Raw genomic sequence first — 24,631 nt, 5'->3', positions numbered from 1 at the left:
CGTGCTGCTCTGCCCATCGGTCGTGTCAGACGGGTTGGCAGTGCTAGTGGTTTTCGTAGTCAGGCCATGACGTAGGAACGGCAGAGACGAGCAAGGGGGCGAGGGGGGGGGGTTCAGGGCCCCAAGATGGCAGGTGATCTGCGATGGGTGGCCGCCCCCGAACCCCCAGACGAAAGACCTGCAGGACTTGGCCCTCTTGGGTGCCAGGGGGGGGGGAGGTTGCGCTGCACCGTTCCCCGGCGCGAAATTCGATCTGGAAGGGTCTCTTGTGCCAAGTGTCTTGCAGCGAGTCTCCGCTGGCCCACGGATGGGGAACCCGTTGCTCGATCATTGGCAAAGGGGACAATCCCATTTGGCCCTGGTCGCCAAGCTCCATCCAGCTGGCTGACAGCCTCATTCACCGCTCTGCCCAACTGGTTCCTGGTTGCTGGTTCGTTCTGCTGACATCATGTAGAGGTCCTTGGTCAATCTCAATCGAAATGCCCTCCTCTGAGTCCAGGTCATGATCGCAGGCAATGGTTTGCTTCGGCGTGTCAAGGTGCATCGCCTGGTCAACAGCAATAGGGCGCATTTCGCCCGCCCGTCGCGTGTTCCTCGTCCGTGATCGGCAGGAGTTTGGCTGGGCAAAAGCTGTAGACAGGTGTGGATGGACCCCGAAAACCCTGACCCTTGATCTGCAGTACCACCTCCCAGTGCGGACTCGGGAGCCGACTCCCCCCCCTGGGAGCCTGGCGAACAGTATGCGAAGGAATGATGCTGTTGGCGACTGTAGCCTTGGCTGCTTTTTTTCCTGCCACCACCGGCCGGCACATGCTACTCCCGTTCGTCTCGGTGGGGCCGGGGGGGCGTGACCATCATGGCTGACCTGCGATGGTGCACCAGCGCCCAGAGGTCATAGTCCAGGGGGCATTCTGATCTTCGTTGCGCGAGGTTCGAGAGCCTGGGCGTTGTTGCTTCACAGGGATTGACAGTGATCCTCAGAGCGCGGTTCGGTCGTCGGGTGCACAGCATCTGGCCATGTTAGCCCCAGGTTTATGCTTTGACTCTGCGTTCCCTACCGAGGTAGGCACTCATGATGGCGCATACATATACATAAAGTAATTACTCAGCACTTTGGTTGAACAAGCTCCAGGGACGTCGACAGGCACCCTAGGGCAGCTGTGTACGGTGGCCGTCGATTCTCACTCGATCAGGTGGCGATGGTTGTCTCTGGGGTGGGGTTCGTCATGGTCCAGAACCGCCACTACGTTCGTACGGTGATCGTGGAGGGGCAACAGGAGGACACTAAATCCCCTCCACAGCACGGAGGTGGTTAGGAGCTGGAGGTCAAGGTACCTAGTGCTGGGTCGTCACCAGAGAGGCAGGAGTGATTGCTCTCACTCTAGGGCCCTGGATGCCACTGCAACTTCCTCGTCCGTCCTGCTCCCTGTGCCAGCCCCCCCCCACCTCACCTCTTGCCCTCCCCTTCCTCCTTCCCCCCCCCAGGCAACAGAAGAGCTTACCTTGCTTGCCCGGACGGGGCAACTCTGTCTGGCCAAGTACCGGGCTTAAACAGAACCCCCCCCCACTTACATGGTACCTGCCCAGCATAAAGCACCCCCCCCTTCCTTCCCATCGTCTTCTGCTGCAGGTGGCTCCCAAAGTGAAGGTCCGCATCGCCTCGAGTGCCTCCTCCAAGGCAAACAAAGTTCACACTATGACGGAGGATGGCTGCTTTTTCTCCCATGTTGGCCCTTCACCCCCTTGACGCGGAATGCAAGCACTTTCCCACCCACGCTTCCCGAGCCCACTGATTTCTCAGCTCTGCGTGCCTCCATCTTCTTCTTTCTCCTTTGTCTTACCCAAAGGGACCTTACCTACCTACCTACCTACCTACCTAGCAGCTAGGTACCGTAGGTACCCAAGGTAGTCACACGCATCCGACGTTCCATGAGGCGTGAACCAGGGTTGATCTGAGCGAGCTCGAGTCAGTTTCTTTCTGTTTTCGTCACCCGTCAATTCCTCACTTGTCTCGCTCCGACATCTTTTTCCGCATTTCTTCCTTCTTCGTTGCTTCTGGCCTCGTTACACAAACACACACGCATCCATCGAACAAAGTCATTGCTTGCTGTCTTGTCGCTTCGCCCAGCCGTCGCCGCAGCACCACCAGCAACACCACCAGCAACACCACCACCACCACCGCCCAGCCCGCCCCGCCGTGTTCCACGGAACCCCCCACCCACCCAGGTGCTTGCAGTTCGTCTCCACGACTTTGATCCATAACACCGTCCCGTGTGCCACGACGTTCTAGACCACAATTCTCATCAACGGGTCAACGCTGCTGCTGCCACCACCGACATTGCATAGCAACTGGGAAGACGAGCAAGCGATTGCGTGATACTGAATTGGCCCTAAATTCTATACTGTACATACCACAGCAAACGCCCGCTCACATTCGATATACCACTCGGCATCTCAGCGTCTTGACACACATATACATACCTTATATACACACCCACACGCAGTCCGCGCACACAACATACTCGACGCATCGCGGGTTGGCGCCCAATTGCTCACGTCCTAGCTCTACCAAACAGGCGTGGCACCGAGATCGCGAACTGGACTGAGCCCACCATAAACTCTCTGGCCGTGCAACTGGGGCCGAGTCAGCCCCTCCGCCGGCTAGGTCTGGACCGCTGTGTCGCACTTGTTCGTATCCTCCTCGCATCGTCCTCAGTGACCAGCCAGTACTCGCACTCTTCGACACCATGCGCTGCTGTTGACACGCATCTCTCGCGACATCCAACCACGCCCACGACGCCAGCGATATTTCCAGAGCCCTCCAGTTGCAACCGGCAACTCTCCTCCTTCGACGCAATTCTCTCCACCACTGCAGCCCCGGCGTCACCACTGCCTATCATCACATGCCTCGCCGGCGAGCACCAGAATGGTTACACTCGACTCCATGCCTGCCAGCGACCATGGCGGGCGAGGCCACACCTCTGCTCTCGCATCGTCTCTCCCTGGAGGGACACCTCCGCCGGCCATGATCCCGGAGGCGCGAGGCGCATCGTCGCACAGCTCTGACGCCCGCCCAACCCCTACCTCGAATCCTGAGCAATCCGATGATGTCCCCTCCATCCTATCGACGTCCGCCAACCGCTTCTTTCGCAACAACCCTCCGAGTTTCGCTACCGGCGACCAGCGATCTCAAAATTCCAGCCCCTTTCGTCTCTCCATGCCCTATGTCACACCGGGCCAGCTCGCCTTCTCCGCCATGCAGTATCTCCCCGTCCCGTTGCTGGTCCTCAATAATCTCAAAACCGTCGTCCTCGCCAACGAAGCCATGGGTCGCATGCTGGGCTTGGAAACTGATACTGCCGACGATTCATTTCATGCGCTCGAGAAGCTGCGGGGTCAGTCACTGTCTCAAGTTGGAATTGACATGCTGCAAGATGGCCGACCGGTGTGGGTGGTGTGGGAATCTTTCCTTGACTCCTTGGTGCTGGAGATGGGCTCGCGACACACTTCAAAAGACGCAGCTGCGGCTGCCGACTTGATGGACGGGGAATCCACACCAACAACAACCGATGCCAGGCCACCGCCAACGACAGGACACCGCAGAGATCCCTCAGCCAGTCCCGTCAAGGATGCTGCGGTAGACGTCGTCATAACGAAAAAGGATATTGGAAGGCCGGGCTTCAAGCCCCGGGGCTCGACGCAAAAGTCCGACTATGAGGTGTACGCCAAGATGATTGTGACCATTTGGGAAATCGAAGACAATCAAGTCTACTTCACCCTCTCCTTTACCAGTACACAATCACCGCCCACACCCTTACCCTTGAGCAAGGCGGTGGCCAAGTCTAATCTCTTGGATGCTGCTGAGCGCAAAACCATATCCAACTCCAACCCTCCATCCGTCAGCTCCAGCCACGACTCCAGCTCACCGTCTTTCCGGATCAGCCCGAGCGCAGTCTCCTTATCATCGAATACATTCCCCCCCATGGGCCCACCCTCCAATGCGGCGTATGCAAGCGCGCCCTCTATCCTTCAAAAGATGATCTTGATGAAAGATGCACTCCTGGACAATACACAGATGCCTATACTAGCCATGTGGAAGGATGGCAGTGTTTCTTTCCCTAACCGAGCTGCCCGTGACCTCCTACGCGAAGACGGCGACCTGGAAAAGTCCGTGGACGGATTTGATCTCCTGCCCGGATGGACGTGCTGGGATGAGACGTTCTCGCGAGAGTTGGATGTAAGCGAGTACCCGATCTCCGTACTCCTCCAGACTGAAACACCTTTCGCGAGCATGCGCGTCGGTATGCACAACAAGGCTGGCGAAAAGCTGCAGTTTGACGTTCTAGGTGAAGCCATAACCGACGATATCACGGGCGAATTCCTGGCTGGCGTGGTCACGTTTCGCGATGTGACGTCGATGGCTCAGGAGATAACAGACATCAAGGAACGAGAGGAAGAGCGGTTCAAGCTCATCTGCGATACGATGCCTCAGTTGGTCTGGACTGCGACAGCTGACGGCATGCCCGACTTTTTCAACACCAGGTGGTACACCTATACAGGCCTGACGCCTGAACAATCGCTAGGAGCCGCATGGCAGACCCCGTTCCATCCGGACGATCTCATGGAGACAACCGCGCGGTGGAAGCGCTCCATAGCGACCGGCGAACCCTACGTCACGCAGTACCGATGCCGCAGCAAGGATGGCGATTGGAGATGGATGCTGGGCCGTGCTCTCCCCCAGAAGAATCGGGAGACGGGTGCCATTGAGAAATGGTTCGGCACGTGTACTGACGTCCACGAAAGCATCGAGGCCACACTCGCTGCGAAACGAACCAGGCAACAGCTCCTGAGCGTCCTCGCCCATGCCCACGTTACAATATTCACGGTGGACCGTGACCACAAGCTCACAATGCTGGAGGGCGCTTTAATCTGGGATCTGAATGACGGGGATCCCTCCCGTGATTCCAGATGGTACATCGGCGAAGACATGTACGATGTCTTTAATCGTTTGAACACGCAACTGGCACCTGGCGAAGAACCAAAGTTCCTGCGGCCCATCGAGGGAATTCTGGACGGGAAGCAGCGAGAATTGGTCGAGGAACACGGCATTGATGGACGTTGGTACCGCACACGTTTCCTCCCAGTGCCCGGAAAACGAACCAACGGAGCCAATGGATCACAGGAGGCCTGTGTGGAAGGTGCAATCGGCGTGGTGATGGACGTGACCGAGCTCAAAGAGAAGCAAACCAACCTCGAAGAGGAATTTAAGGAGAAGAAACAGGCCATGGCGAATGCAGCAGCGGCTAAAGAGGCCAACCGCCTCAAGAGCCAGTTCCTGGCGAACGTAAGTGGTCTCTTGGCATGGCGCCCCCCTGCTACCCCTTTGCTATACTAACAACATCTCGTCAGATGTCCCACGAGATTCGAACGCCCATCACGGGAGTCATTGGTATGGCCGAATTGCTACAAGATATGAAGCTCGACTCCGAACAGCGCGAATATGTCGAAAATATCCAACGATCTGCAAACGCCCTCTTGACGGTTATCAATGACATTCTCGATTTTTCCAAAGTGGAATCGGGCCGCCTAGATATTGAGGAAGTTCAATTCTCGCTCTCTGTAGTGCTCAAAGATGTCAGCAAGATGCTCAGCTTCGCAGCCGAGCGCAAGGACCTGGCATTCCTCTCGGATGTATCGAGGGAGATTACCAACGACATGGTCGTGATCGGAGACCCCGGTCGAGTGCGACAAATCGTGACGAACCTCTTGACGAACAGTATCAAGTTCACGAACCAGGGCCATGTCAAGTTCAGCGTCAAGAAGGAGAAGGAGACGCACGACTCAGTCGTCATTCGGTTCACGATCGAGGATACAGGTATCGGCATCGAGGAGGAGGTTCGCAAGAAGCTGTTCCAGCCCTTCAGCCAGGGCGATGCGTCGACTACCAGAAGGTTCGGCGGCACCGGTCTCGGCCTGACCATTTGCAAGAACCTGCTGGAGCTCATGCGCGGCAAGATCACGCTCGAGTCGGACCTGGGCAGCGGAACCACGGCCACTTTCTGGATCCCGTTCAGCAAGCCTCAAGGACCGCAAAGAGGAGGTGCCCTTGTCGAGATTGATGGCCTCCCGAGCAGGTTACAGTCAGAGATGAGCATGTCGTGCAACAGCTCAGACTACGAGCAGCTTGTCGGTACGCCGCCCATGGCATCTGAAACTGGGCTTTTGATGCCGGACACTACCAGCTCACCGCAACGCCAACGATCTCTACGAGCATCTCCAGGCCAAGAGGAGGATCTACCAGCCTCGGAGCGTTCCAAAATTCATGTGCTCGTTGTTGAGGACAAGTAGGTCGTACATTGCTCGAAAAGAGAGACCAATGCTAACATGATCAAGTGCAATCAACCAGCAAATCGCGACCAAGACAATCATGAAACTAGGTTTCAGCGTGGTTGCTGTGTGGAACGGCAAAGAAGCTCTGGACTATCTCGTTGCGGCCCAGCAGGGCAAGAAGACAAAACCCGACATCATACTTATGGACGTCCAAATGCCTGTCATTGACGGCTACAAATGCACGCATCTGCTTCGAAGGCACGCCCCATACAAGACTTTCGTCAGCGACATCCCCATTGTAGCCATGACAGCATCGGCGATTCAGGGCGACAGAGAGAAGTGCAAAAAGGCTGGCATGGACGACTACCTTGCGAAGCCAGTCAAGGGAAAGACGTTGGAGCGAAAGCTCGTACGGTGGAGTCTCACCAAGAGGAAGAGTCCACGGCTGCGGGGAGAGATTGCTCTATCAACTTCGGACTGCTCTGACACTGCGGAGCACTGCAGCAACGCTGACATACCATGCGTCGGCCTGGACGATGGCCCCAGGGGAGATAAAGACGCTCCTGGCCCGACGCAGGACGCAGCGAGCACCGCAGGCCAGGTCAGTCATGTCGCCGATGCCGGCGTGGTGGACAGCAAAGTGCGGGCTCTTGAGGAAGAGGGCGGTCAAAGCCCGCTGACGCCGAAACCCATGTCCCACAACGGTCACGAGCCTTCACCTTTCGATTCGCCGGCGGCCTACGAGAACATCAAACCGATCCGACATTCGGACACGGAGGAGATGGTGCTGCAAGCACAGGCCGGGAAAATGATGGAGGCGGCCGGGGGCAGGGAACAGCCGCCTCTGAGATCGTCCTCGTTCCGAGCCCCTGAGGCCAGGGACTCGCTGACGGAAGAGAACGTGGGACGACTCCAGGAGGAGGGTGGTCATCGGCGTTCATAAAAAGGGCAGGGTTTGGCGTTTCGTCTGGTTCGGAGGCGGGGAAAAAACAGGACGCACAAGGACCACCATTCCAGTTCACTCATGCAACGTCCTGCTAGATGAGCGCTCTCCGACATGGATGAGGCGATGTGTTCGAGCCCGCCTCGCTTCGTCGATCTTATCTACTTGCCCTATTTTTCAGCTCAACCCCATCTCACAGGGCTGTTTGCTTCATTTTGGTTTACTTTTTTTTTCGTCTTTTACGGAAAGCATTGCGTGCGGGCAGGGCAGGGCAGGGCAGACCGCGACTTGAACTGGTCATGTTGCATTTTGGCATTTCGATCGGCGAATCTTGGTCCTTTTTACACTGAGAGAAGACGTGTATAGCTGGCTAGCGCCTCGTCCTCTGGCTTTCAGAGCAGACTCATGCAGATAGACGAATTCGAATGACACGGATGTTTCAACGTATCAGTGTTCAGGGGGGCGCGGCCGCCTGAGGGGGCATGCGTTTTGCCTTGCGGGGCATACACCATTGTCATGGTTCGTTTTCGCGATGGCACAATCGAAGCTGGCAGTGGGCTGTTCATCTGCTCCAGCAGGCTGATTGGGGATCGATGAGATGGTGCCGCAAGACGGTCCGCCCATGAGTAAAAAGGACTGACTGCCTGACTGACGTATACCCATGTACAAACTCTTTGACGAGCAGAGCCAGGGTGTGGAAGCAGATTGGGTCCTCACAAAAACCAGAAATGCTATGCAGACGGCAGGCATCGCGAATTCAGGCTGGGTGCAGTTCGGCACAATATGGAAACCTCCTTCAGCGAATCATCATGACAAAGTGCGACGATATTGCCGAGACTAGAAAAAGTATATAAGTGGCAGAAGACACACCCGATCGATGCCTATAATCGGTTGCACATTTCATTGTAAAATGACATTGGCCCGCTGACGCTCCCAGGTCTCATGCTCGCTGTTTCGAGTCTCAAGAAAAAAAACCCATGATCCACACACAGACGACACAAAAAGGCATCCCGCTCAGAAATGCTCCTTCCAGAAACGGAAGTTAACTTCAGGGATGGCGGCGTCCTTGCAAGCACCCTTGATATCTCGGGCTGAAAAATAGCGTTAGCATGGGCTTCGTTGCAATGAGATGAGATGAATAACATACCGGCTGCGGAGGGGCCGCAGAAGTAGACACCAACCGTCGTCCGCATGCTGCCCTCAAGACCGTTGAGGTAAGTGCGGTCGAGAATGCCGTCGCGCATGGTTGAGAACAGCTTGGAAAAGTTTGGCCTTCCAAAGTTGGTGCGCGACTTCAGCTCGGTGAGTGGATCGAGCTGGGCGCCGACCGAGTTGAGGACGATGTTCTGGGTTGTGTCCATGTCGAGCTTCTGTGTGAGATAGGTGTGGATCTTGAGGAACTCAATGCCGTTGCTGCCAGGTGTGCGTGCAGCCTCGTCGGATTGAGATTCGAGGGAGGAGAGGAGGGTCTGGAACCACTCAAAAGAGCCAGTGTCTTTGCAGACCCAAATGAATTCGACACGACGGAGACGGGTAGGAGGGTTGGGTCCGTTGCGCAGGTGCCAGATGTTCTTCAGGATGGAGGCCCACGGCGTGACACCGATACCAGTGCCAATGAGAACGGCAATTTCGTTGTTGAAGACGTCTTCGGCGGGCGCACCGTAAGGGCCGTCGATGCGGAGGCTGGGCATCTGCTGGCCGTTCTGCAGGGCCACCTCATACATGCCCATGGGGTCGACGCCATCATACAGCTTGGACTGTGCAGCACCGGCGCCGACGGCATCGCCGAGAGCGCGGGTAAAGTCACCAACCTGACGAACGTGGACCGATACGTAGGGGTCGAACGGGCAAGAGGTGATGGTGAATGGGTGCCACTGGTAGTTGGAAATGCCAGGGACCTGAAGGAAGAGCCACTGGCCGGCCTTGTACTTGAAGGAAGGCTTGCTGAATTGGATTTCGACAACGTCGTATGGGTGGCGAACGACGCGGGTAATCTTAGTCTCTCTGCGGGCCCGGATCTCACGGTACAGGCGCTCGATGAGGTAGAGGCCACCACTCCAAAGCTCCCAGCGCCAGCCGAGATAACCGATGCAGTGCTCCCAGTAGTCCTTGCCGGCAAAGGGAGAGAAAGGGGCGGCGGTGTCGCGCACGAAGCAGCCGACCGTATGGGTATACAAGCCGAGGAGGAAGGGGATAAAGAGGTGATGTGTGTACCAAAATGTCTCGAAAGACTGTTGGCGAATACGGGAATGAGCAGTCGTGTACATCATGAGCATGCAGAATAGCATGATGTGGCCTGTAACGCCTCCAGCTTGCGCGTAGTGGATCTGGACTGCAGTCTCAGGACGAAGCTGGGCACGCTCGACATTGAAGAAGCTAAGCAGGTCAGCGAGGGTTGAGAAGGCCAAGAATGAATATCGCCTACTTGATATAATGGGCACCCGTGTGCAGCAGGGTGAAAAACACCATGGCATACGCCACCTGTCTGTGAAACCAGATGTTCTCATCTAGAGGGAGGGATCTGATCTTCGGCCGGATCCATCGCATGATGGTTCGGCAGACGGGGAGCAGGATCAATGTGCCGTCCACACTAAGCACGAGACCAGCACCTCTTGAAATCCACACGGAATATTTCAGTGTGTTGAGTGGCGCCAGCCTAGGCTCGGCAGCCTGTTTGTACCTGGAGAACACAGTCAGCCCTCCTCCTCCTATGCCATGGTCCCGACCCGGACGACGGAGACCTACCATCCAAAGGCAAAGATGCCCCAGTGCACACCCCAAAAGAGTATGTTGAAGAGCATCTTCGTCGCAGTGAACTGCTTCTTGACCAGGGAAAGGTTGGCGAGAGGCATCTTGGCGGTTCGTTTTCGCGCTTCGGTCTCGAATGCTGATTAAGTGTGTCGTCCGGCGACAATACAACGATGCTCCGAAATTGGGTCAATGAGCTAGGGATGCCCGAGCCTGAGTTTCCCACCGGTGCGAGTATCCAACCAGGCCGTCCCAGTATCCTTTATCTTGCTGTCGAATTAAAAAGAAGAAGAAAAGCCGTAGAGAACCAAAAGTGCCCCAGCAATAGCGGAAGTCCAGCCGAGTCGTAAAAGAGCGATCTGAGCCAGCAGCTGCGTGAATGAATGGAAGGAAATCCCGTCAGGCGAGGGTGTCGAAAGTTGGGTTGCGACTCTGCTTCCTCACCACGTACTATGACGGAACACGAGAGAAGAAAAGAATGCAGGAGAGGAGGTGGAGGTAGAGCAGAGGGAGAGAAAAAAAGGTTAAACGTATGAGACGCGGGGGTACAAGGTCATAAAAGAGGCGATGGATGAGACGCAAAGGCCGGGCCGTTTAGGATAACGGGATGGCAACCCAACGGGTAGACGCGATGCCGTGACTAGGATGCTAGGGTCCGACCTCGAAGATGATTGTTGATCTTGGAGCTGGTGCCGTGGTCCGGTGGTAGTGGTATCGGGGTATAACCAGATGGGCTGTGAGCAAGGGAGACAACCTTGGCGGGCTGACAGATTGTTCGGGTGGCATGCAGGCATGGAGCTGCTTGGGATAGCTATGCACACAAGGTCCGACAGGCCGTTTGACGTGTGCTTGGTTCTGCTGGAGCAAGCGGGCGCCAGAAAGGCGGGCCAGGTAGAGAGGAAACGACGATGCCTGTGAGGCCTGGCAGATCAGACGCAGGAGTTGGGAAATCAGGGTTTCGCAGCTGGATAGACTCGTATCAGCTAGCTTTTTTGGACGAGCGGGAGGTGGTAGCGAGGCATCAGACGACAGGGCAATTGCGACAATGCTTGGCTTGAGTTGAGACGAGACGTGTTAGAGACGCTTTGACGGAGACGAGTCGAGGCTCTTGTGACGTTTCGTCGGTGACCAGGGGGGGTGGGGAGGTGGAGGGTTGTTTTGCGCCTGGGTTTGAGGGTTTGAGGCTTCGAAAGGCAAAAGGTGGATTCCGTCAAGTTGGTCAAGTCGCACAATGCAGGAGAGAAAGACAATGTCGATCGTTGGTCATAGATCCAGAGGCATGGTTCCTGGAAGTTGGTGACAGAGAGACGGAGGCGGGGGACGAGGGTAAGAAAAGGGATATAACTGTCTACTGCCTAGGTACTCTTGCCGCCGCCCAGCCGGCGAGGTCATTGTCGGAAAGAGCGAACATGAGAAGACAGAGAAGGTCCCAAGACCCAAGACAACGGCGATGCACCATCGCAATCGGTGAGTGGACAGCTGCAGTTTCGGATGCACGACGCTAGGCCTTCTCTGGATAGACCCACGTTGTCGGGCGCTTAATTGTGCCATGGCTTGGGTGCGGTGGGCCTGGGCGTTGAGGTCACATCAGTAGATTGGTCGGTGGCCACTATTAATTGGGCAATGCGGTCGCTCCTGCGAACCTGTTGCTATTGCTGGCACATTGTTGAACAGGGGGGAGTAGGCAGGTCTTGACCTGGGCTGGACCTTCCTGCCTCCTCTTCTCTGCATCCTGACCCAACCATCCGTCTGACCGCATTCGAAGTACCTTACCTTACCTACCTTAGGTAAGGTATACAGACCTACCAAACCTTGAGGTGCCTGAATGACCGACGCCATCAGTCCACGAGGCGAGGTGTCCCTCCTTTCGTGGTCGGGAAAGTGGCTAAAAGAGGAGGACCAAGTTCAAGATCCTAGTCAGGTCGCACCAGCTTGGTCCCTTCAGGTCCAGGGTAGCGACCGCTCTGTTCCCCCTCGACCGCATCAATGCAACTATACCGTCCAAACTCAACAAACGACGGTGCATCGCGAATCACTTTCTCCCCCAGAATCTGGTCCACACCCCTGCAGTAGGGGAAACCCCTTGACCCCTGGCTCTCTTGACTCCTGCCACCCCTTGCCTGACATACCATGGGTGCAAGGGGGCAACATGGGGACTTTCTGTCGAAAAATGACCCTCCAGTGCCGAATCCACCAGCTCGGTCCAACAGCCCGCCGTCTCTCCTGCAGATGCCATCGCATGCATCCGCACGGCAGCAGCCACACCATGAGACCACCCACATGGTCATGACTTCAAAATCGTACGACTTTGTTTATAGATCGTCTGTCCATGGGACCATCGTGCTGATGGATGCCTTTCATCTAGTCTAAATATCCGATCTGCCCGCATCTTGACATTCTTATTCGAACTCTTGAAGTCCTCTCGTCCTCCTGCCCTTCGACGCCTCGACGACCTCGATTCACGGTGCGATACTCGAGACTGAGGAGACCATTGGCTCGCCCACCCGTCTTGTACCCCTTGTCCGGATGGCCTACCCCATACCAGGGCCCTGTCTCAGAATGCAGGATACGACTAGCGACCGACATCGTCGAACGCGGCGCCCTTCCACAGGAACTCGACTCTTCGTACGCACTCGCCCAGTGGAGGGACCTGGCATGTGCAGAAGCTTGTGTGCAGAGGGCGCGTCGCGGATTTCGGCTCCAACACCATCTTCGTCGCGCTGCCGCGTCTGGGCAATAGCGCCTGTCGCGGAATATCAGCTCAACCACGGACTGAAACAGTCCGATCTGGACAGGAATCAAGGAGAGCAGCGCATCGCATGGGGCAACAACCTGCAGGATTCAGGATACCACTGCCTGATCGTCGCTTACTCGAACATCGTCGTGACTTTCCAAGGCGCCTGGGCAGCTGCGTTCTGGACGCGAGTCAAATCGGACAGCAAGCTGTATCTGACGCGTCCTCAGCGTCATCCGAACAACCGCTCACGCTCCTCCAGAAAATTAATTTAGGATTATCCCCTGTGCTATACCGGAAGCAATTTAGATTGTAGACACAAGGCTCTTGACCTCGCGCCCATGAACTTCACCCCTTCCTCAGCTGGTATATGTCCCAGAGCCATGGTTTTGCGTCGATGGACCCGCAAGTTTAGGTAAAGAATTATGAACTAAGGTTGGAGAAGAATAATACATCTCTGGGAGTCAGAACACAAGATGAAGTCTGCACATTATGTCCGAATTCCTTTTGAGTTCGGCGAGATACCACGTTCCCCCTATTTCCAGCCACCTTCCCATTGGACTGAAAGCGGGCATGCCATGCATAGCCATGGCGACGGGCTCTTAAGACCTCCGCCGAATCGTAGGCGGCAATATTGGTCTGGTGGAATCGCCAGTCTTTGCGTCAGTCCTGGAACCCGTAAGTGCTGTACAGTAAGGTACATACAAGTAGAATCTAGACCCTGGGGATGAGGAAAGGCTACCCCCCACCCCGCAGTACGATGGGCCCCCGGCACCTCTGCGGCGGGTCCTGGGGCGCACCATGTATTACGATAACGATAGCGATCGATAAGCGTCGCATGTTATGTCCTCATTCGCCCGAAGCATCACTCCCATCCTCACATCTCACGCCTGTCATTCCCTTGTTTCATCTTCCCAACGCGGCGTTGGTGTCGCTGTTCTGGATCCTTGGTTATGGCGTCTCAAGAGGCTTCCAGGACGCTCCAGCGGCTTCCGGACGAAATCCTGCTCCAGAATCTTCACGTGTAAGCAAGCAACTTTGATTCCGTCTCGTCTCAAGTCGCTCGGCTGATGGAGCGACGTGCCCCTCACTAGACCTGGAGCCCCAAGACTTCCCCAGTCTGCAGCTCGGATGTCGTAAGCTTCGCGAAATCTCACTAGACAACAGTCATTGGAGATCAAGGACGTTTGAAGACTCGCCCTTTCTAGAGACTCTCGAGCGGCGCCGTCGCATGGCCAGAGTTCTCGACGGCGACGTACTCAATGAACCTTTACTCGATGTTGCTGTCTCTCTGAACCAGGAGATTGACGCCGCAGAACCAAAAGTCCAAGCCGTCCACGGAACATCGATTGCGCGAAAGGAACGACGCTTCCGTGAAATCGCGAATTGGGACCCAACATTTCCCGGCGAATCCGTCTGCTGGTATGACGAATACATCCAGCGCAATGCACCCGTGACCACCAGCTGGCTGCAGCAACCTTGCATTCGAGACGGCAGCTTCGAGGATCTTCTGGATGTACGAGGCGTTGCGCTGTATAATCCTCCAGGCGACCCGGGGAACATGCTGGCCGTCTCACCGCTTGACGACGGCTCAATCTGTCTCTGGGACGTCAAAGGCCGGAGGGGCCGTAAAGGTGCCATAGTGGCCAAGAGCGCACCCGGCATTCTTCACATCGACGGCCCAGGTGCTGTTGGCCGGTCTCGCAAGATCGATGCCGGTGTCACAGAGTGCATCAGCGTAGACAGCCAAGGGAAAAGGGCTTTCGTCGCCGTGCAGGGCCATCTGAAGGAAGTTGACCTCGAACGTCTGGCTGTGGTATCAGACCAGTCTTTCGAGTGGTCCATTGCGGCGCTGTCAAGCGCGCACGTCGATGCCCCCCTGACCGTGGGCACTTCCCTGGGCATCCATCTTTACGACTACAGAGCAAGACATCACCGGCCCCACGATGCGATAGACCAGATTTTCGATACGGATCCGCTACCACAGTACGCGCCCCTTTCTCAACCTCACCCACTCAGCATTCTGCATCTCCCAATTTCAAGCGACGGCACTATTCTGTCCGACGACATATACGTGGCCGGACGGTTCAGCAACATTCTGCATTACGACCGGAGAAAACTTGCTCCCATTGTCGGGAGCATCCACTCGGGTGCCAGGCTTGCCAGTCTTGCCTCCCTCCCGCACTCGTTCTCGCCACTGGACACCGAGGTTCGCCGCAGCGGCGAGCTCTCGGTAGATCAGGTGCGCGAGTCGAAGGAGAAGCCAGGACGGACACTCATTGCCGGAGGCGAATACAACACCAAGGGCTCCCTGGAACTTTACGCCCTCCCGAACTCGGACAGGGCCCAGAGCGGCAGGCAGCACAATTCGAATTTCAAGAATCGATACAACGCCTCGCAGTCCAAGATCCTATCGGTTATCACGCACGGCACGTGCATAGTGTTCTCCGACGGATCCGGCTATATCAAGTGGTTCGAGCGGGATGGCTTCACCGAGGTGCGGCGCATGAGGATCGGGCAAAGTGAGCCCATTAATCGGCCATCCCTGTTCTCGCAGATGCCGGGCATCGATGACCTGGCGAGGAAGATTCTGTCGACGCAGACGCCCGGCCACTCGGAGCGAATCAACGACGGCGAGATTTTGTTCTGGACCGGTGAGAAGCTGGGCCTGGTCAGTCTCTCGAAGACGCCGAGATTCAAACCCAGCGACTTTAGCGACCGAGAACCAAAAACGGAGGAGGAGATGCATCTTGAACAGCAGGAGGCAGAATATTCTGAGCGCATGAGGACAGCTCTGGAACGGCAGGCGGATGACGTGCGACTCGTGAGGGACCTTGGTCTTGGAGCATAATGACAGAGATGGACGATGAATGATGTGAAGAGGATGACACGGCCCACGCCTGGAACGTTGAGACACCAACGATGAGCCTTGAAAAACAGTGATACCCTATCGAGTAGCAAGTGCTGTAATGAATGCAAAGAGGGATTGATAATTTCCAACACTGGGGTCCCACGGCCCTCGGGGCTGGTGTCGTGAAACTACTTGGGTTTGGCGATGCGGGTCTTTTTACGCAATGTTGGAGCGGGGAAAGCTCTATAATTGTCCCGTTCATGTTGGTAGAGATTTACAGGCTCCAAGGCAAGTTGGTGTTTGAGTGCATACGAAGCTGGATGCTGGTGTCCGATTACGAGTGTTAGGCCTTTCATTCAATATCATGTTCTTTCAATTAGGCAGGCGCCTGTAGGTTGGTAAGGCAAGTGCGGAACACCAGGAACCGATGGCGGCGCTAGTACCAAGCGAATCCGATGGCCCCGAGAACTCGACTCAATTGAGGCTGAGCCATCGTCCCGGCTGAATCTCGGACGATTGCGTGTGGGAACTCGTCAGGCACGCCGCCCGCCCAACCTAGCCGGCCGGGCCAAGGAAGGCCAGGTAGGTGCAGCTCCGCCGCCAACATCTCAGGAACCAGCCACAGCGCACTGCGTAATCCCCCCCCCAATGAATTCCAACGTCATTGCCTAGGCAAGCAACTTTACAACGATTGCGCATTTCTTTCTGATTCTGCATCCCAACTCACTGTCAAAGCTGCCGCCCAGCTACACCAACTGCGCATCGATACTACCTTCCCTCCTTCCCCCCCCCCCGCCAGAACCGCCCATCATGGTGAGACACTCCGCGCGCCCAACTTCGGGTGCCCCAGGCTACCGTCTGTGGCACACCGCCCGAGGGCAACTGAACTGACGATCGCGCCTCCGACATGTAGGGTTTCGCGAGACGACCAAAAGATAGAAAAGCCCAGGCGGGCGCATCGGGCCAGGGCGGCGCAGCGGCGAGACCCAAGAAGGCCACCTACGAAGTCACCAAGAAGAAGGAAATTGGCGTGTCCGACCTTACGTTGCTCAGTAAGGTGTCCAACGAGGCGATCAACGACAACTTGAAGAAGCGATTCGAAGGTCGCGAGATCTACACATACATTGGCCATGTGCTGGTGTCTGTCAACCCCTTTCGCGATCTCGGCATATACACCGAGGAGGTTCTCGACAGCTACCGGGGCAAAAACCGTCTCGAGGTGCCGCCGCACGTCTTTGCCATTGCCGAGTCGGCTTACTACAACATGAAGGCCTACCAGGAAAACCAGTGCGTCATCATCTCCGGCGAGTCGGGCGCAGGCAAGACCGAGGCGGCGAAGCGCATCATGCAGTACATTGCCAGCGTATCGGGGGGCGAGTCTGGAGACATCAAGCAGATCAAGGACATGGTGCTGGCCACGAACCCTTTGCTCGAATCCTTTGGCAATGCCAAGACGTTGCGAAACAACAACTCCTCCCGCTTCGGCAAATACCTCCAGCTGCACTTCAACGCCCAAGGCGAGCCAGTGGGAGCCGATATCACGAATTACCTCCTCGAGAAGACGCGAGTCACTGGCCAGATTACCAACGAGCGCAACTTCCACATCTTCTACCAGTTCACCAAGGGTGCTTCGCAGACCTACCGACAGCAGTTCGGCATCCAAACGCCCGAGACGTACGCTTACACGAGCCGATCGAAATGTTTTGACGTGGACGGAATCGACGATCTTGCCGAGTACCAGGACACACTGAACGCCATGAAGATTATTGGTCTCAACCAGGCGGAACAGGACGAGATCTTCCGTATGCTTGCGGCTATACTGTGGACGGGTAACATCCAGTTCCAGGAGGACCAGGAGGGATATGCCGCCATCACGGATCAGTCTGTCGTGGATTTCCTGGCTTACCTGCTCGAGGTGACACCCGAGCAGCTTGTCAAGTCCATCACGATTCGAATCCTCACCCCACGCAACGGCGAGGTCATTGAATCCCCAGCCAACCCCGCTCAGGCCATTGCCACGCGCGATGCCCTTGCGAAAGCTATCTACAACAACCTCTTTGACTGGATCGTCAACCGCGTCAACCAATCTCTCAAGGCCAAGCAGGCTTCCAAGAACGCCATTGGCATTCTTGATATTTACGGTTTCGAAATCTTCGAAAAGAACACTTTCGAGCAACTGTGCATTAACTACGTCAACGAGAAGCTGCAGCAAATCTTCATTCAATTGACGCTGAAGACGGAGCAAGAAGAATATGCGAGGGAGCAGATCCAGTGGACACCCATCAAGTATTTCGACAACAAGATTGTCTGCGACCTCATTGAATCTACAAGGCCACCTGGTGTCTTCTCGGCCATGAAGGACGCCACCAAGACTGCCCACGCTGACCCGGCCGCTTGCGACCGCACATTCATGCAGAGCGTCAACAGCATGTCTAACCCTCACCTGACACCCAGGCAGGGCAGCTTCATCATCAAGCACTACGCAGGTGACGTGAGCTACACGGTCGATGGCATCACGGACAAGAACAAGGATCTGCTTCTCAAGGGTCTTCTCAACTTGTTCCAAACGAGCGGCAACCAGTTCGTACACGCGCTCTTCCCTAACCAGGTCGACCAGGACAACCGGAAGCAGCCCCCGTCCGCCGGCGACCGTATCCGTAGCTCAGCCAACGCTCTGGTGGAAACACTGATGAAGTGTCAGCCATCTTACATTCGCACGATCAAGCCGAACGAGAACAAGTCGCCGACTGAATACAACGTCCCGAACGTCCTGCATCAGGTCAAGTACCTCGGTCTGCAAGAGAACGTCCGCATCCGTCGTGCGGGTTTCGCGTACCGTCAGTCATTCGAGAAGTTTGTCGACCGCTTCTTTCTCTTGTCGCCTGCAACCTCGTATGCCGGCGAGTACACCTGGACGGGGTCATACGAGGCCGCGGTCAAGCAGATCTTCAAGGACACGAGCATTCCGAAGGAAGAATGGCAGATGGGTGTGACCAAGGCGTTTATCAAGTCGCCTGAGACCCTGTTCGCTCTCGAGCACATGCGCGATCGTTACTGGCACAACATGGCCACACGAATCCAGCGCATGTGGCGCGCTTACCTTGCTTATCGTGCCGAGTCTGCAACTCGCATCCAACGTTTCTGGCGTAAGAAGAGAACTGGCGCCGAGTACCTGCACCTTCGGGATCACGGCCACCAGGTCCTGGGAGGCCGCAAGGAGAGGCGCCGCATGAGTCTTTTGGGCTCAAGGCGCTTCCTCGGGGACTACATGGGCCTCAACGCCTCGACTGGCCCTGGTGCGCAGATCCGCAACGCTGTCGGTTTGGGAGGCAACGAGAAGGCTGTTTTCTCGTGCCGTGGTGAGATACTCGAGGCCAAGTTTGGTCGCTCCAGCAAGCCCAGCCCCCGCACCATTGTCGTGACGAACAGCAAGTTCTACATCATCGCACAGATGCTTGTCAACGGGCAGCCCCAAATCACGGTCGAGCGTGCGGTGCCGCTTGGTGCCATCAAGGGTGTCAGCGCTTCGAACGCCCAGGACGACTGGTTCTCGCTACTGATCGGATCTCCCCAAGAGGCTGATCCTCTTCTGAACTGCGTTCTCAAGACTGAGCTTTTCACTCAGATGCAGCGCGTCATGCCCGGAGGGTTCAATCTTCAGATTGCCGAGGCAATCCAGTACGCCAAGAAGCCAGGCAAGATGCAGCAGGTCAAGGTGCTCAAGGACTCACAACAGTCTGTGGACTTTTACAAGAGCGGTGCTATTCACACCCGTGCTGGAGAGTCCCCGCAGTCGAGGTCGCGACCTACGCCAAAGGGCAAGCCGGTGCCGCCTAGGCCGATCACTCGCGGCAAGCTCATCAGGCCTGGTGGTCCCAATGGCCGACCTGCCAGAAACCAGCCCACCACTGCACGCAAGCCTCAGCCTCGGCCAGTTCCCACTCCGGCCGCTGTTGTTGTCCCCGCCGCCGCCTCCACAGCCAGGCCCGTACCCTCTTTCGCGCAGCCGGCTGCTCAGCAAACGCAGGCGGCTGTTCATGCCCCACTCCCGTCCCATACCAGGAACACCTCGGCGACGTCTTCCCGGGGACCTCCTCCGCCCCCGCCTGCTCCTCCCGCCAAGGCCAAGGTCATTGCTAAGGTGCTGTACGACTTTGACGGGCAGAAGGAGAATGAGCTGTCCATCAAGGCGGGCGATATCATCGAAATTGTGCAGAAGGAGAACAATGGTATGTTGATCGACGCACGAGGTTGAAACACAACGTACTGACCCGATTCCAGGATGGTGGCTCGGCAAGAGTGGCGGCCAGCAGGCCTGGGTGCCCGCCGCGTACGTCGAGGAGATGGCGCAAGAGCCGGCTCCGAGGGCACCTCCCCCGCCCCCTGCCAAGCGCCCGGCTGCGGGTCGCAAGCCTGCCGCCCTCTCCGCGCAGCAGCCTCGGGATTCGGTCATCAGCAACGGCGCCAGTGGGTCTGACAACAGCCGCAGCAACACGCCGACGCCGAGTCTTGGCAACAGCTTGGCCGACGCGCTGCTGGCGCGCAAGAACGCCATGCAGAAGAAGCAGGAGGATGACGATTGGTGATCGAGGCTGGTCCTTCCCACGGGCATGCAAAGAAAGTTGTGTTGATTTGATGGCTTGATGAACTTTGACGATGCTCAACAAGTCCCTTTTTTATGTTTCCTCTGACAGCCCGCATTGGGGGGGGGCATGCAGGCACGGCAAGCGACCTCTTTTGTTTCGCTTTCGTCGCGTGGGGGTTCGCAAAGGTGACGCGTTCATGTGGCAAGAACAGCAGAGCGAAGGGGGGTGTCCTGTTACTTTCGCGGCAGGCCAGGTCGGCTCGGGAAGCGGGAAGGGACGCTGGCTCTGGCTGCGTTTTTTGTAGAGATATAGAGCTCTCAGCTGGGGGAGGATGGTCAGCGTCACGTTTGGCGCTGGATCGGCGTGATGCTCGCTTTTTGTCTAGATTTTTAAAGAGAAAAGAAATTGTTGCCACTTTTTGTTACCCATGTCCCATATTGCGTCTCGCTACGTGAACTCGTATCTGCTCGATGTAATTACTCCTCGCCGTCCTTTTGGCGGATCTTTCTCCGACGCAGGAGCTCTGCCAGGGGCACGTCGTCATCGGCTTCGCCGACGATGGTGTGGCGGAGGTCGAGTTCTGTGTTCTCGGCGTCCTCGTCGACGCCGTAGTCGTACAGCCTCTCGCCGTCCGAGTTGGTCCAGGCCGCGCCGCCGGCAGCGTCGTTCAGGCGCACGCCGTCCTCGGCATCCCCGTCCAGCATGTCGTACTCCTCGCCCTCCTCGAGCTCGTCCATAATCTCGGCCCTGCTGCCCTGCCAGCGGCGGAGGTCGGCCTCCTGGCGGCGGCGAAAGGCAGCCATGTCCTCGGCGGGGGTGGCGTACCGCGGCCCCTGGCCCTCCCTGTCGAGGGCGGCCCTGGCGGCGGGCCAGGCGCCGCGGCCGCGCATCTTGCTGGGGTCGGGCGGCGGCCACATGCCCTCGCGCGCGTTGAAGCCGTTCTCCTCGTACGTCCAGCCGGGGGCCCTGGCCCTCGACGGGCGAGACGGAGGGGCCGGCGGCCCAGGGGGCGAGCCAGAGGAGGGGGTTGCGGGTGCCCATGGCGGCGGCGAGGTTGGCGAAGAGGCCGAGGTCGTAGGGGAACTCGACGCGCTGGTAGGGGGCAAGGCCGGCGTCCCACCAGGCGCGGCCGCCGCGGCTGGCGACGAGGTCGTCGTGGCGGTCGGCCTCCCAGGACTCAATGGTCGTCATGTTGAAGAGCCAGTGGTAGGTCGTCGTGGCGAGCATGATGCCCAGGGCGACCGAGGTGAGAAAGTCGACGCCCGCGAGGCAGGCGAGGTGGGTCAGGGCCGGCAGCGAGGGGCCCAGGTAGGCCGGCAGGCGGCGGTCGGACCAGAGGGCGGCGAAGCGGAGGAAGAGGAGGTAGGAGAGGTAGGCGAGGGCGAGGTTGGTGTAGACGAGGAAGCGGAGAAAGTGCGGCAGCGTCGTCAGCGAGACGCAGTTTGTCGTCCAGGGGCAGTGGTGGTCCATCTTGGGGATACAGCGGCGGCACGTCCGGCAGTGGTGGGCGCGTGGGGGCTTGGGGGCCTCGCACTTGCGGCACCAGCGGGCGTAGCTGTTGAGGTTGTCATCGTGGGACGAATTCGTCTTGTCGCCGTTGTCGTTGTCGTCGTCGGGCACCTCATGGGTCTTGGAGGTGAAGATGTAGCGACCAGGATCGACGGTACATGCCTTGTAGTAGGTGAACCACAGACATAACAGAAGGCCGTTGAAGGTGTAGAGCTGTGATGATGTGAGGGGCCCAGGGGCCAGATCGGCCGCTGTGAGGAACAGGTACTGAGAGGAGTACCCCAGGAAGAGGATGAGCAGGGTCACGCCAGGGACGGCCAGCTTCTGGATGATGGGGGCATCATTGAAGCCAGCCATGTCTCCATCAAGGTCCGGCAGCTGTGCACTTTCGCCTCGAAGTGTCTAGACAATCAGCTGCAGAGGAGAAGGCTGTGTGATTAGAGGGGTCGGAATGTGGTCAACGTGGATTGTGTCAGATGGAAGCTGCCTGCCTGTTGCGTACGGCGTGCACGGATCCTTCTTTCCAGGGAGCAGGAGCTCGACGCGGGTCCAGGGACGGAGACGCGTTGAGTGGCTCCGTTCGGCTTACCTAAGACAGTGATGACTTGTCTGCCCCTGAAGAGCGTCGTCACAGCGCGCGCCGTTGGTTGTCCCTTGGCTCAAGATCAAACACACGTCTCCCATCATCTCATCCCTCCTTGTCCTGGCCTTCGTCTTGGAAAGGCTCAGCTGGCTTGAACAAGGCTCAAACATCTAATGGGTTGACAGGTCGCTGGGAATTGAGCCAGTACCTGACACGACGCGATATCCCTGGCTGCCTAGGTACCCGCCATTACCAACCTGGGTACCTCGATTGCAAGAGACCAAGCCTCACCTCAACGGGCTTCCCCAATGAGGTGCTAGGAGGCTGAGTCCTCCACCTCACTGCAATGGCACAGAATGGGCGACTCCATCTCACTGCCCTCTGGTGAGCTCTGCGCGCCTTGACAAGCAGCTGCCCGTATGGAAAGTTAATTGGAGACAGCGCGGTGACATCCTTCATTTGGATCTCTTACAACTTTGAGCATCACACATTGAACCGTGAGACTGACACACGACATATCCCCCCCCCTGCCTACATGTAGAGAGGCTGACTTGGAGCAGAACGGCCACGCTACGCGCTTGCCATTGTACTCCTTCTATCGGCTGGCCTCACATGGTTCGTCAGCTACTCATCAAAATGGCTTCCTGGTTCCGACGCCAGATTCGGTCAGTACCATCCCTTCCGAGCTGTTCTTCCACACGCAACTAAGAAGCCTCCAGATGAGAAAACCCCTGATCAGACGTCGGCGCTCTCCAGTAGCGAACACGCGCCCCTGAGCCTGCCGCGACGACCGCGTCGTTACTTCATTCCTATCATCGTGTTCTGCATCATCATTCGAATCGAGCTCTTTCACCAGACTGCCGCCAAGATCCAATGCTCCGTACCTGGCATTGAGGTAGAAATTTTCTATCTCTCCCTTACCAGTGACCAGAGCTGACTGACATCGCCTCCAGGCTTTCTTCTGCACCCTCGTGGTCGTATACGATGTGTTTTTCGGTCGCAAGTCGCAGTCTGACGTACTGCCGTGGCCCACCGACCCTTGGGTCACAGTTGCCGACGAGCTCCAGCAGTGGTTCAAGACGACACGACTAACCCTGGTCGCAAGTGTCGTCTTGTTTAATCTAGGCGCATACCTAGCTGCCGCGAACAAGCTTCACTCGACGTACTTTTGCTCGACACTCTTTGACAACCGATTCTGGATTGTTTCTATGCAGGTCTTCGGCCTTGTTCTTGATGGCGTTATTGCTGTCCTCCTCTGGCGAGTCCTCGTGTTTACCAAATCCACGAGGGCTCGCCTTCGAACCCTCAGTGGTATTCAGTTGACCGTGGGGGCTTTCGACTGGACTATGCATGTCCTCTTGACTCTCCGTCCTACCGTCCAGCCCACTGGTGTCAACGGTCTGGGCTGGCTGTACTTGTTCGACTTGATCAACGACAGCTTCACCTTCTGTCTTCTCATTGTTTCTCTGAGCCTCCTGGTCACCGAGTCCGGTCCTGTCAAGCCTTTTGGTATCATTACGTTCATCTCCAGCCTTCTGACCTCTTACCAAGCCTTGTCTTCCGTGGGGGATGCGTACGGCGGCGCAAAGATCGCAACCCTTGACCTTTCATCCTGATTGCGTCCGGCTTCGGTCTCTTCATGTACACGGCCAATCTGCGCTCTGTCCTCTTTGTCAGGCGCGCGTTCCTCCTTTTCATCCTGACAGCTGCCATCATTGGATCGACTGTCTATGTCATTCTGACGAATCAGGTCCTCAACAAACATCCCCTCGACACTTTTATATACGACGCTCGCACCGAAGCAGACCGCTGGTTGACCCATGCATCCGTGAGCAGGAGCTTGAAAGTGGCTGTTCAGGAATACCAGGCACGGCACAATGGCAGAGACCCCCCTCCGAATTTCGACAAGTGGTATGAGTTTGCGATAGCAAAGAGCTCAGTCATTGTGGACCATTACCAGCAAATCGAGAATGACGTGGCCCCCTTCTGGTCCCTGAAGCCAAACAGCATCCGAAAGTCGACCTTGGACCTCGCCGCCAACGAGGCTGAGCTTGCCCTCGTCCAGGTCGCAAACAAAAAAGTGACGCACAACTACAAGGCCGAGGACGAACACCGCCGGGCCTTGGATGACCTGGTCAAGATGATTGAAACCTTTTCCGAGTATTTGTCAGATATGGATCTGCCGATCAACTTGAGTGGCGAGCCGCGTGTGCTTACGCCTTGGTCGGATCTTGGGGCAGCATCCGCGACAGGCGCTAGACGGAAAGTATCATATGAACACCCGGCGCTCAGAAAACCCGAAAGATTCGACACCGCCGGCAGACCCCTGAAGTGCCTGGCAGCAAGC

At 56.9% G+C, this 24,631-nt stretch overlaps 6 protein-coding genes across 6 annotated transcripts in view; 4 read left to right on the top strand and 2 right to left on the bottom strand.

Annotated features, from left to right (window-relative positions):
- Positions 1-2,944: 2,944 nt before the first annotated feature.
- Positions 2,945-7,718, top strand: VDAG_06813 (two-component system protein A; the record flags this gene model as incomplete). Its single annotated transcript, XM_009659517.1, has 4 exons — positions 2,945-5,344; positions 5,410-6,190; positions 6,281-6,344; positions 6,394-7,718. The coding sequence occupies 4 exons, from the start codon at positions 2,945-2,947 to the stop codon at positions 7,271-7,273; spliced, it is 4,125 nt and encodes a 1,374-aa protein (XP_009657812.1). The 3' UTR covers positions 7,274-7,718.
- Positions 7,719-8,287: 569 nt separating this feature from the next.
- VDAG_06812 (cytochrome b-245 heavychain subunit beta) lies at positions 8,288-10,125 on the bottom strand (the record flags this gene model as incomplete). Its single annotated transcript, XM_009659516.1, has 4 exons — positions 8,288-8,364; positions 8,421-9,649; positions 9,699-9,953; positions 10,019-10,125. 4 exons carry the CDS (start codon positions 10,123-10,125, stop codon positions 8,288-8,290), a joined length of 1,668 nt encoding a protein of 555 aa, XP_009657811.1.
- A 3,106-nt stretch (positions 10,126-13,231) lies between these two features.
- Positions 13,232-15,606, top strand: VDAG_06811 (F-box domain-containing protein; the record flags this gene model as incomplete). The annotated part of the gene is made up of 2 exons (XM_009659515.1): positions 13,232-13,433; positions 13,850-15,606. The coding sequence occupies 2 exons, from the start codon at positions 13,232-13,234 to the stop codon at positions 15,604-15,606; spliced, it is 1,959 nt and encodes a 652-aa protein (XP_009657810.1).
- Positions 15,607-16,416: 810 nt separating this feature from the next.
- On the top strand, positions 16,417-20,192 carry VDAG_06810 (myosin-5; the record flags this gene model as incomplete). Its single annotated transcript, XM_009659514.1, has 3 exons — positions 16,417-16,419; positions 16,520-19,835; positions 19,888-20,192. The coding sequence occupies 3 exons, from the start codon at positions 16,417-16,419 to the stop codon at positions 20,190-20,192; spliced, it is 3,624 nt and encodes a 1,207-aa protein (XP_009657809.1).
- A 476-nt stretch (positions 20,193-20,668) lies between these two features.
- On the bottom strand, positions 20,669-22,058 carry VDAG_06809 (palmitoyltransferase PFA4; the record flags this gene model as incomplete). Its single annotated transcript, XM_009659513.1, has 2 exons — positions 20,669-21,112; positions 21,144-22,058. The coding sequence occupies 2 exons, from the start codon at positions 22,056-22,058 to the stop codon at positions 20,669-20,671; spliced, it is 1,359 nt and encodes a 452-aa protein (XP_009657808.1).
- Positions 22,059-22,630: 572 nt separating this feature from the next.
- The window catches only part of VDAG_06808 (uncharacterized protein), a gene marked incomplete at both ends in the record, with an annotated part of 3,090 nt that continues 1,089 nt past the window's right edge, over positions 22,631-24,631 (top strand). Inside the window, 6 exons of the mRNA XM_009659512.1 lie at positions 22,631-22,668; positions 22,726-22,781; positions 22,845-22,949; positions 23,004-23,179; positions 23,238-23,857; positions 23,962-24,491. Of these exons, the coding sequence (XP_009657807.1) occupies positions 22,631-22,668; positions 22,726-22,781; positions 22,845-22,949; positions 23,004-23,179; positions 23,238-23,857; positions 23,962-24,491 (1,525 nt within the window). The remainder of the gene's footprint in view (positions 22,669-22,725; positions 22,782-22,844; positions 22,950-23,003; positions 23,180-23,237; positions 23,858-23,961; positions 24,492-24,631) is intronic.

This window comes from Verticillium dahliae, genomic scaffold, assembly GCF_000150675.1.
Source record: "Verticillium dahliae VdLs.17 supercont1.14 genomic scaffold, whole genome shotgun sequence".
In the NCBI taxonomy this organism is placed as follows: Eukaryota; Fungi; Ascomycota; class Sordariomycetes; order Glomerellales; family Plectosphaerellaceae; genus Verticillium; species Verticillium dahliae.
The sequence above is the reverse complement of the archived record's forward strand: the minus strand, read 5'-3'. Positions and strand labels throughout refer to the sequence as shown.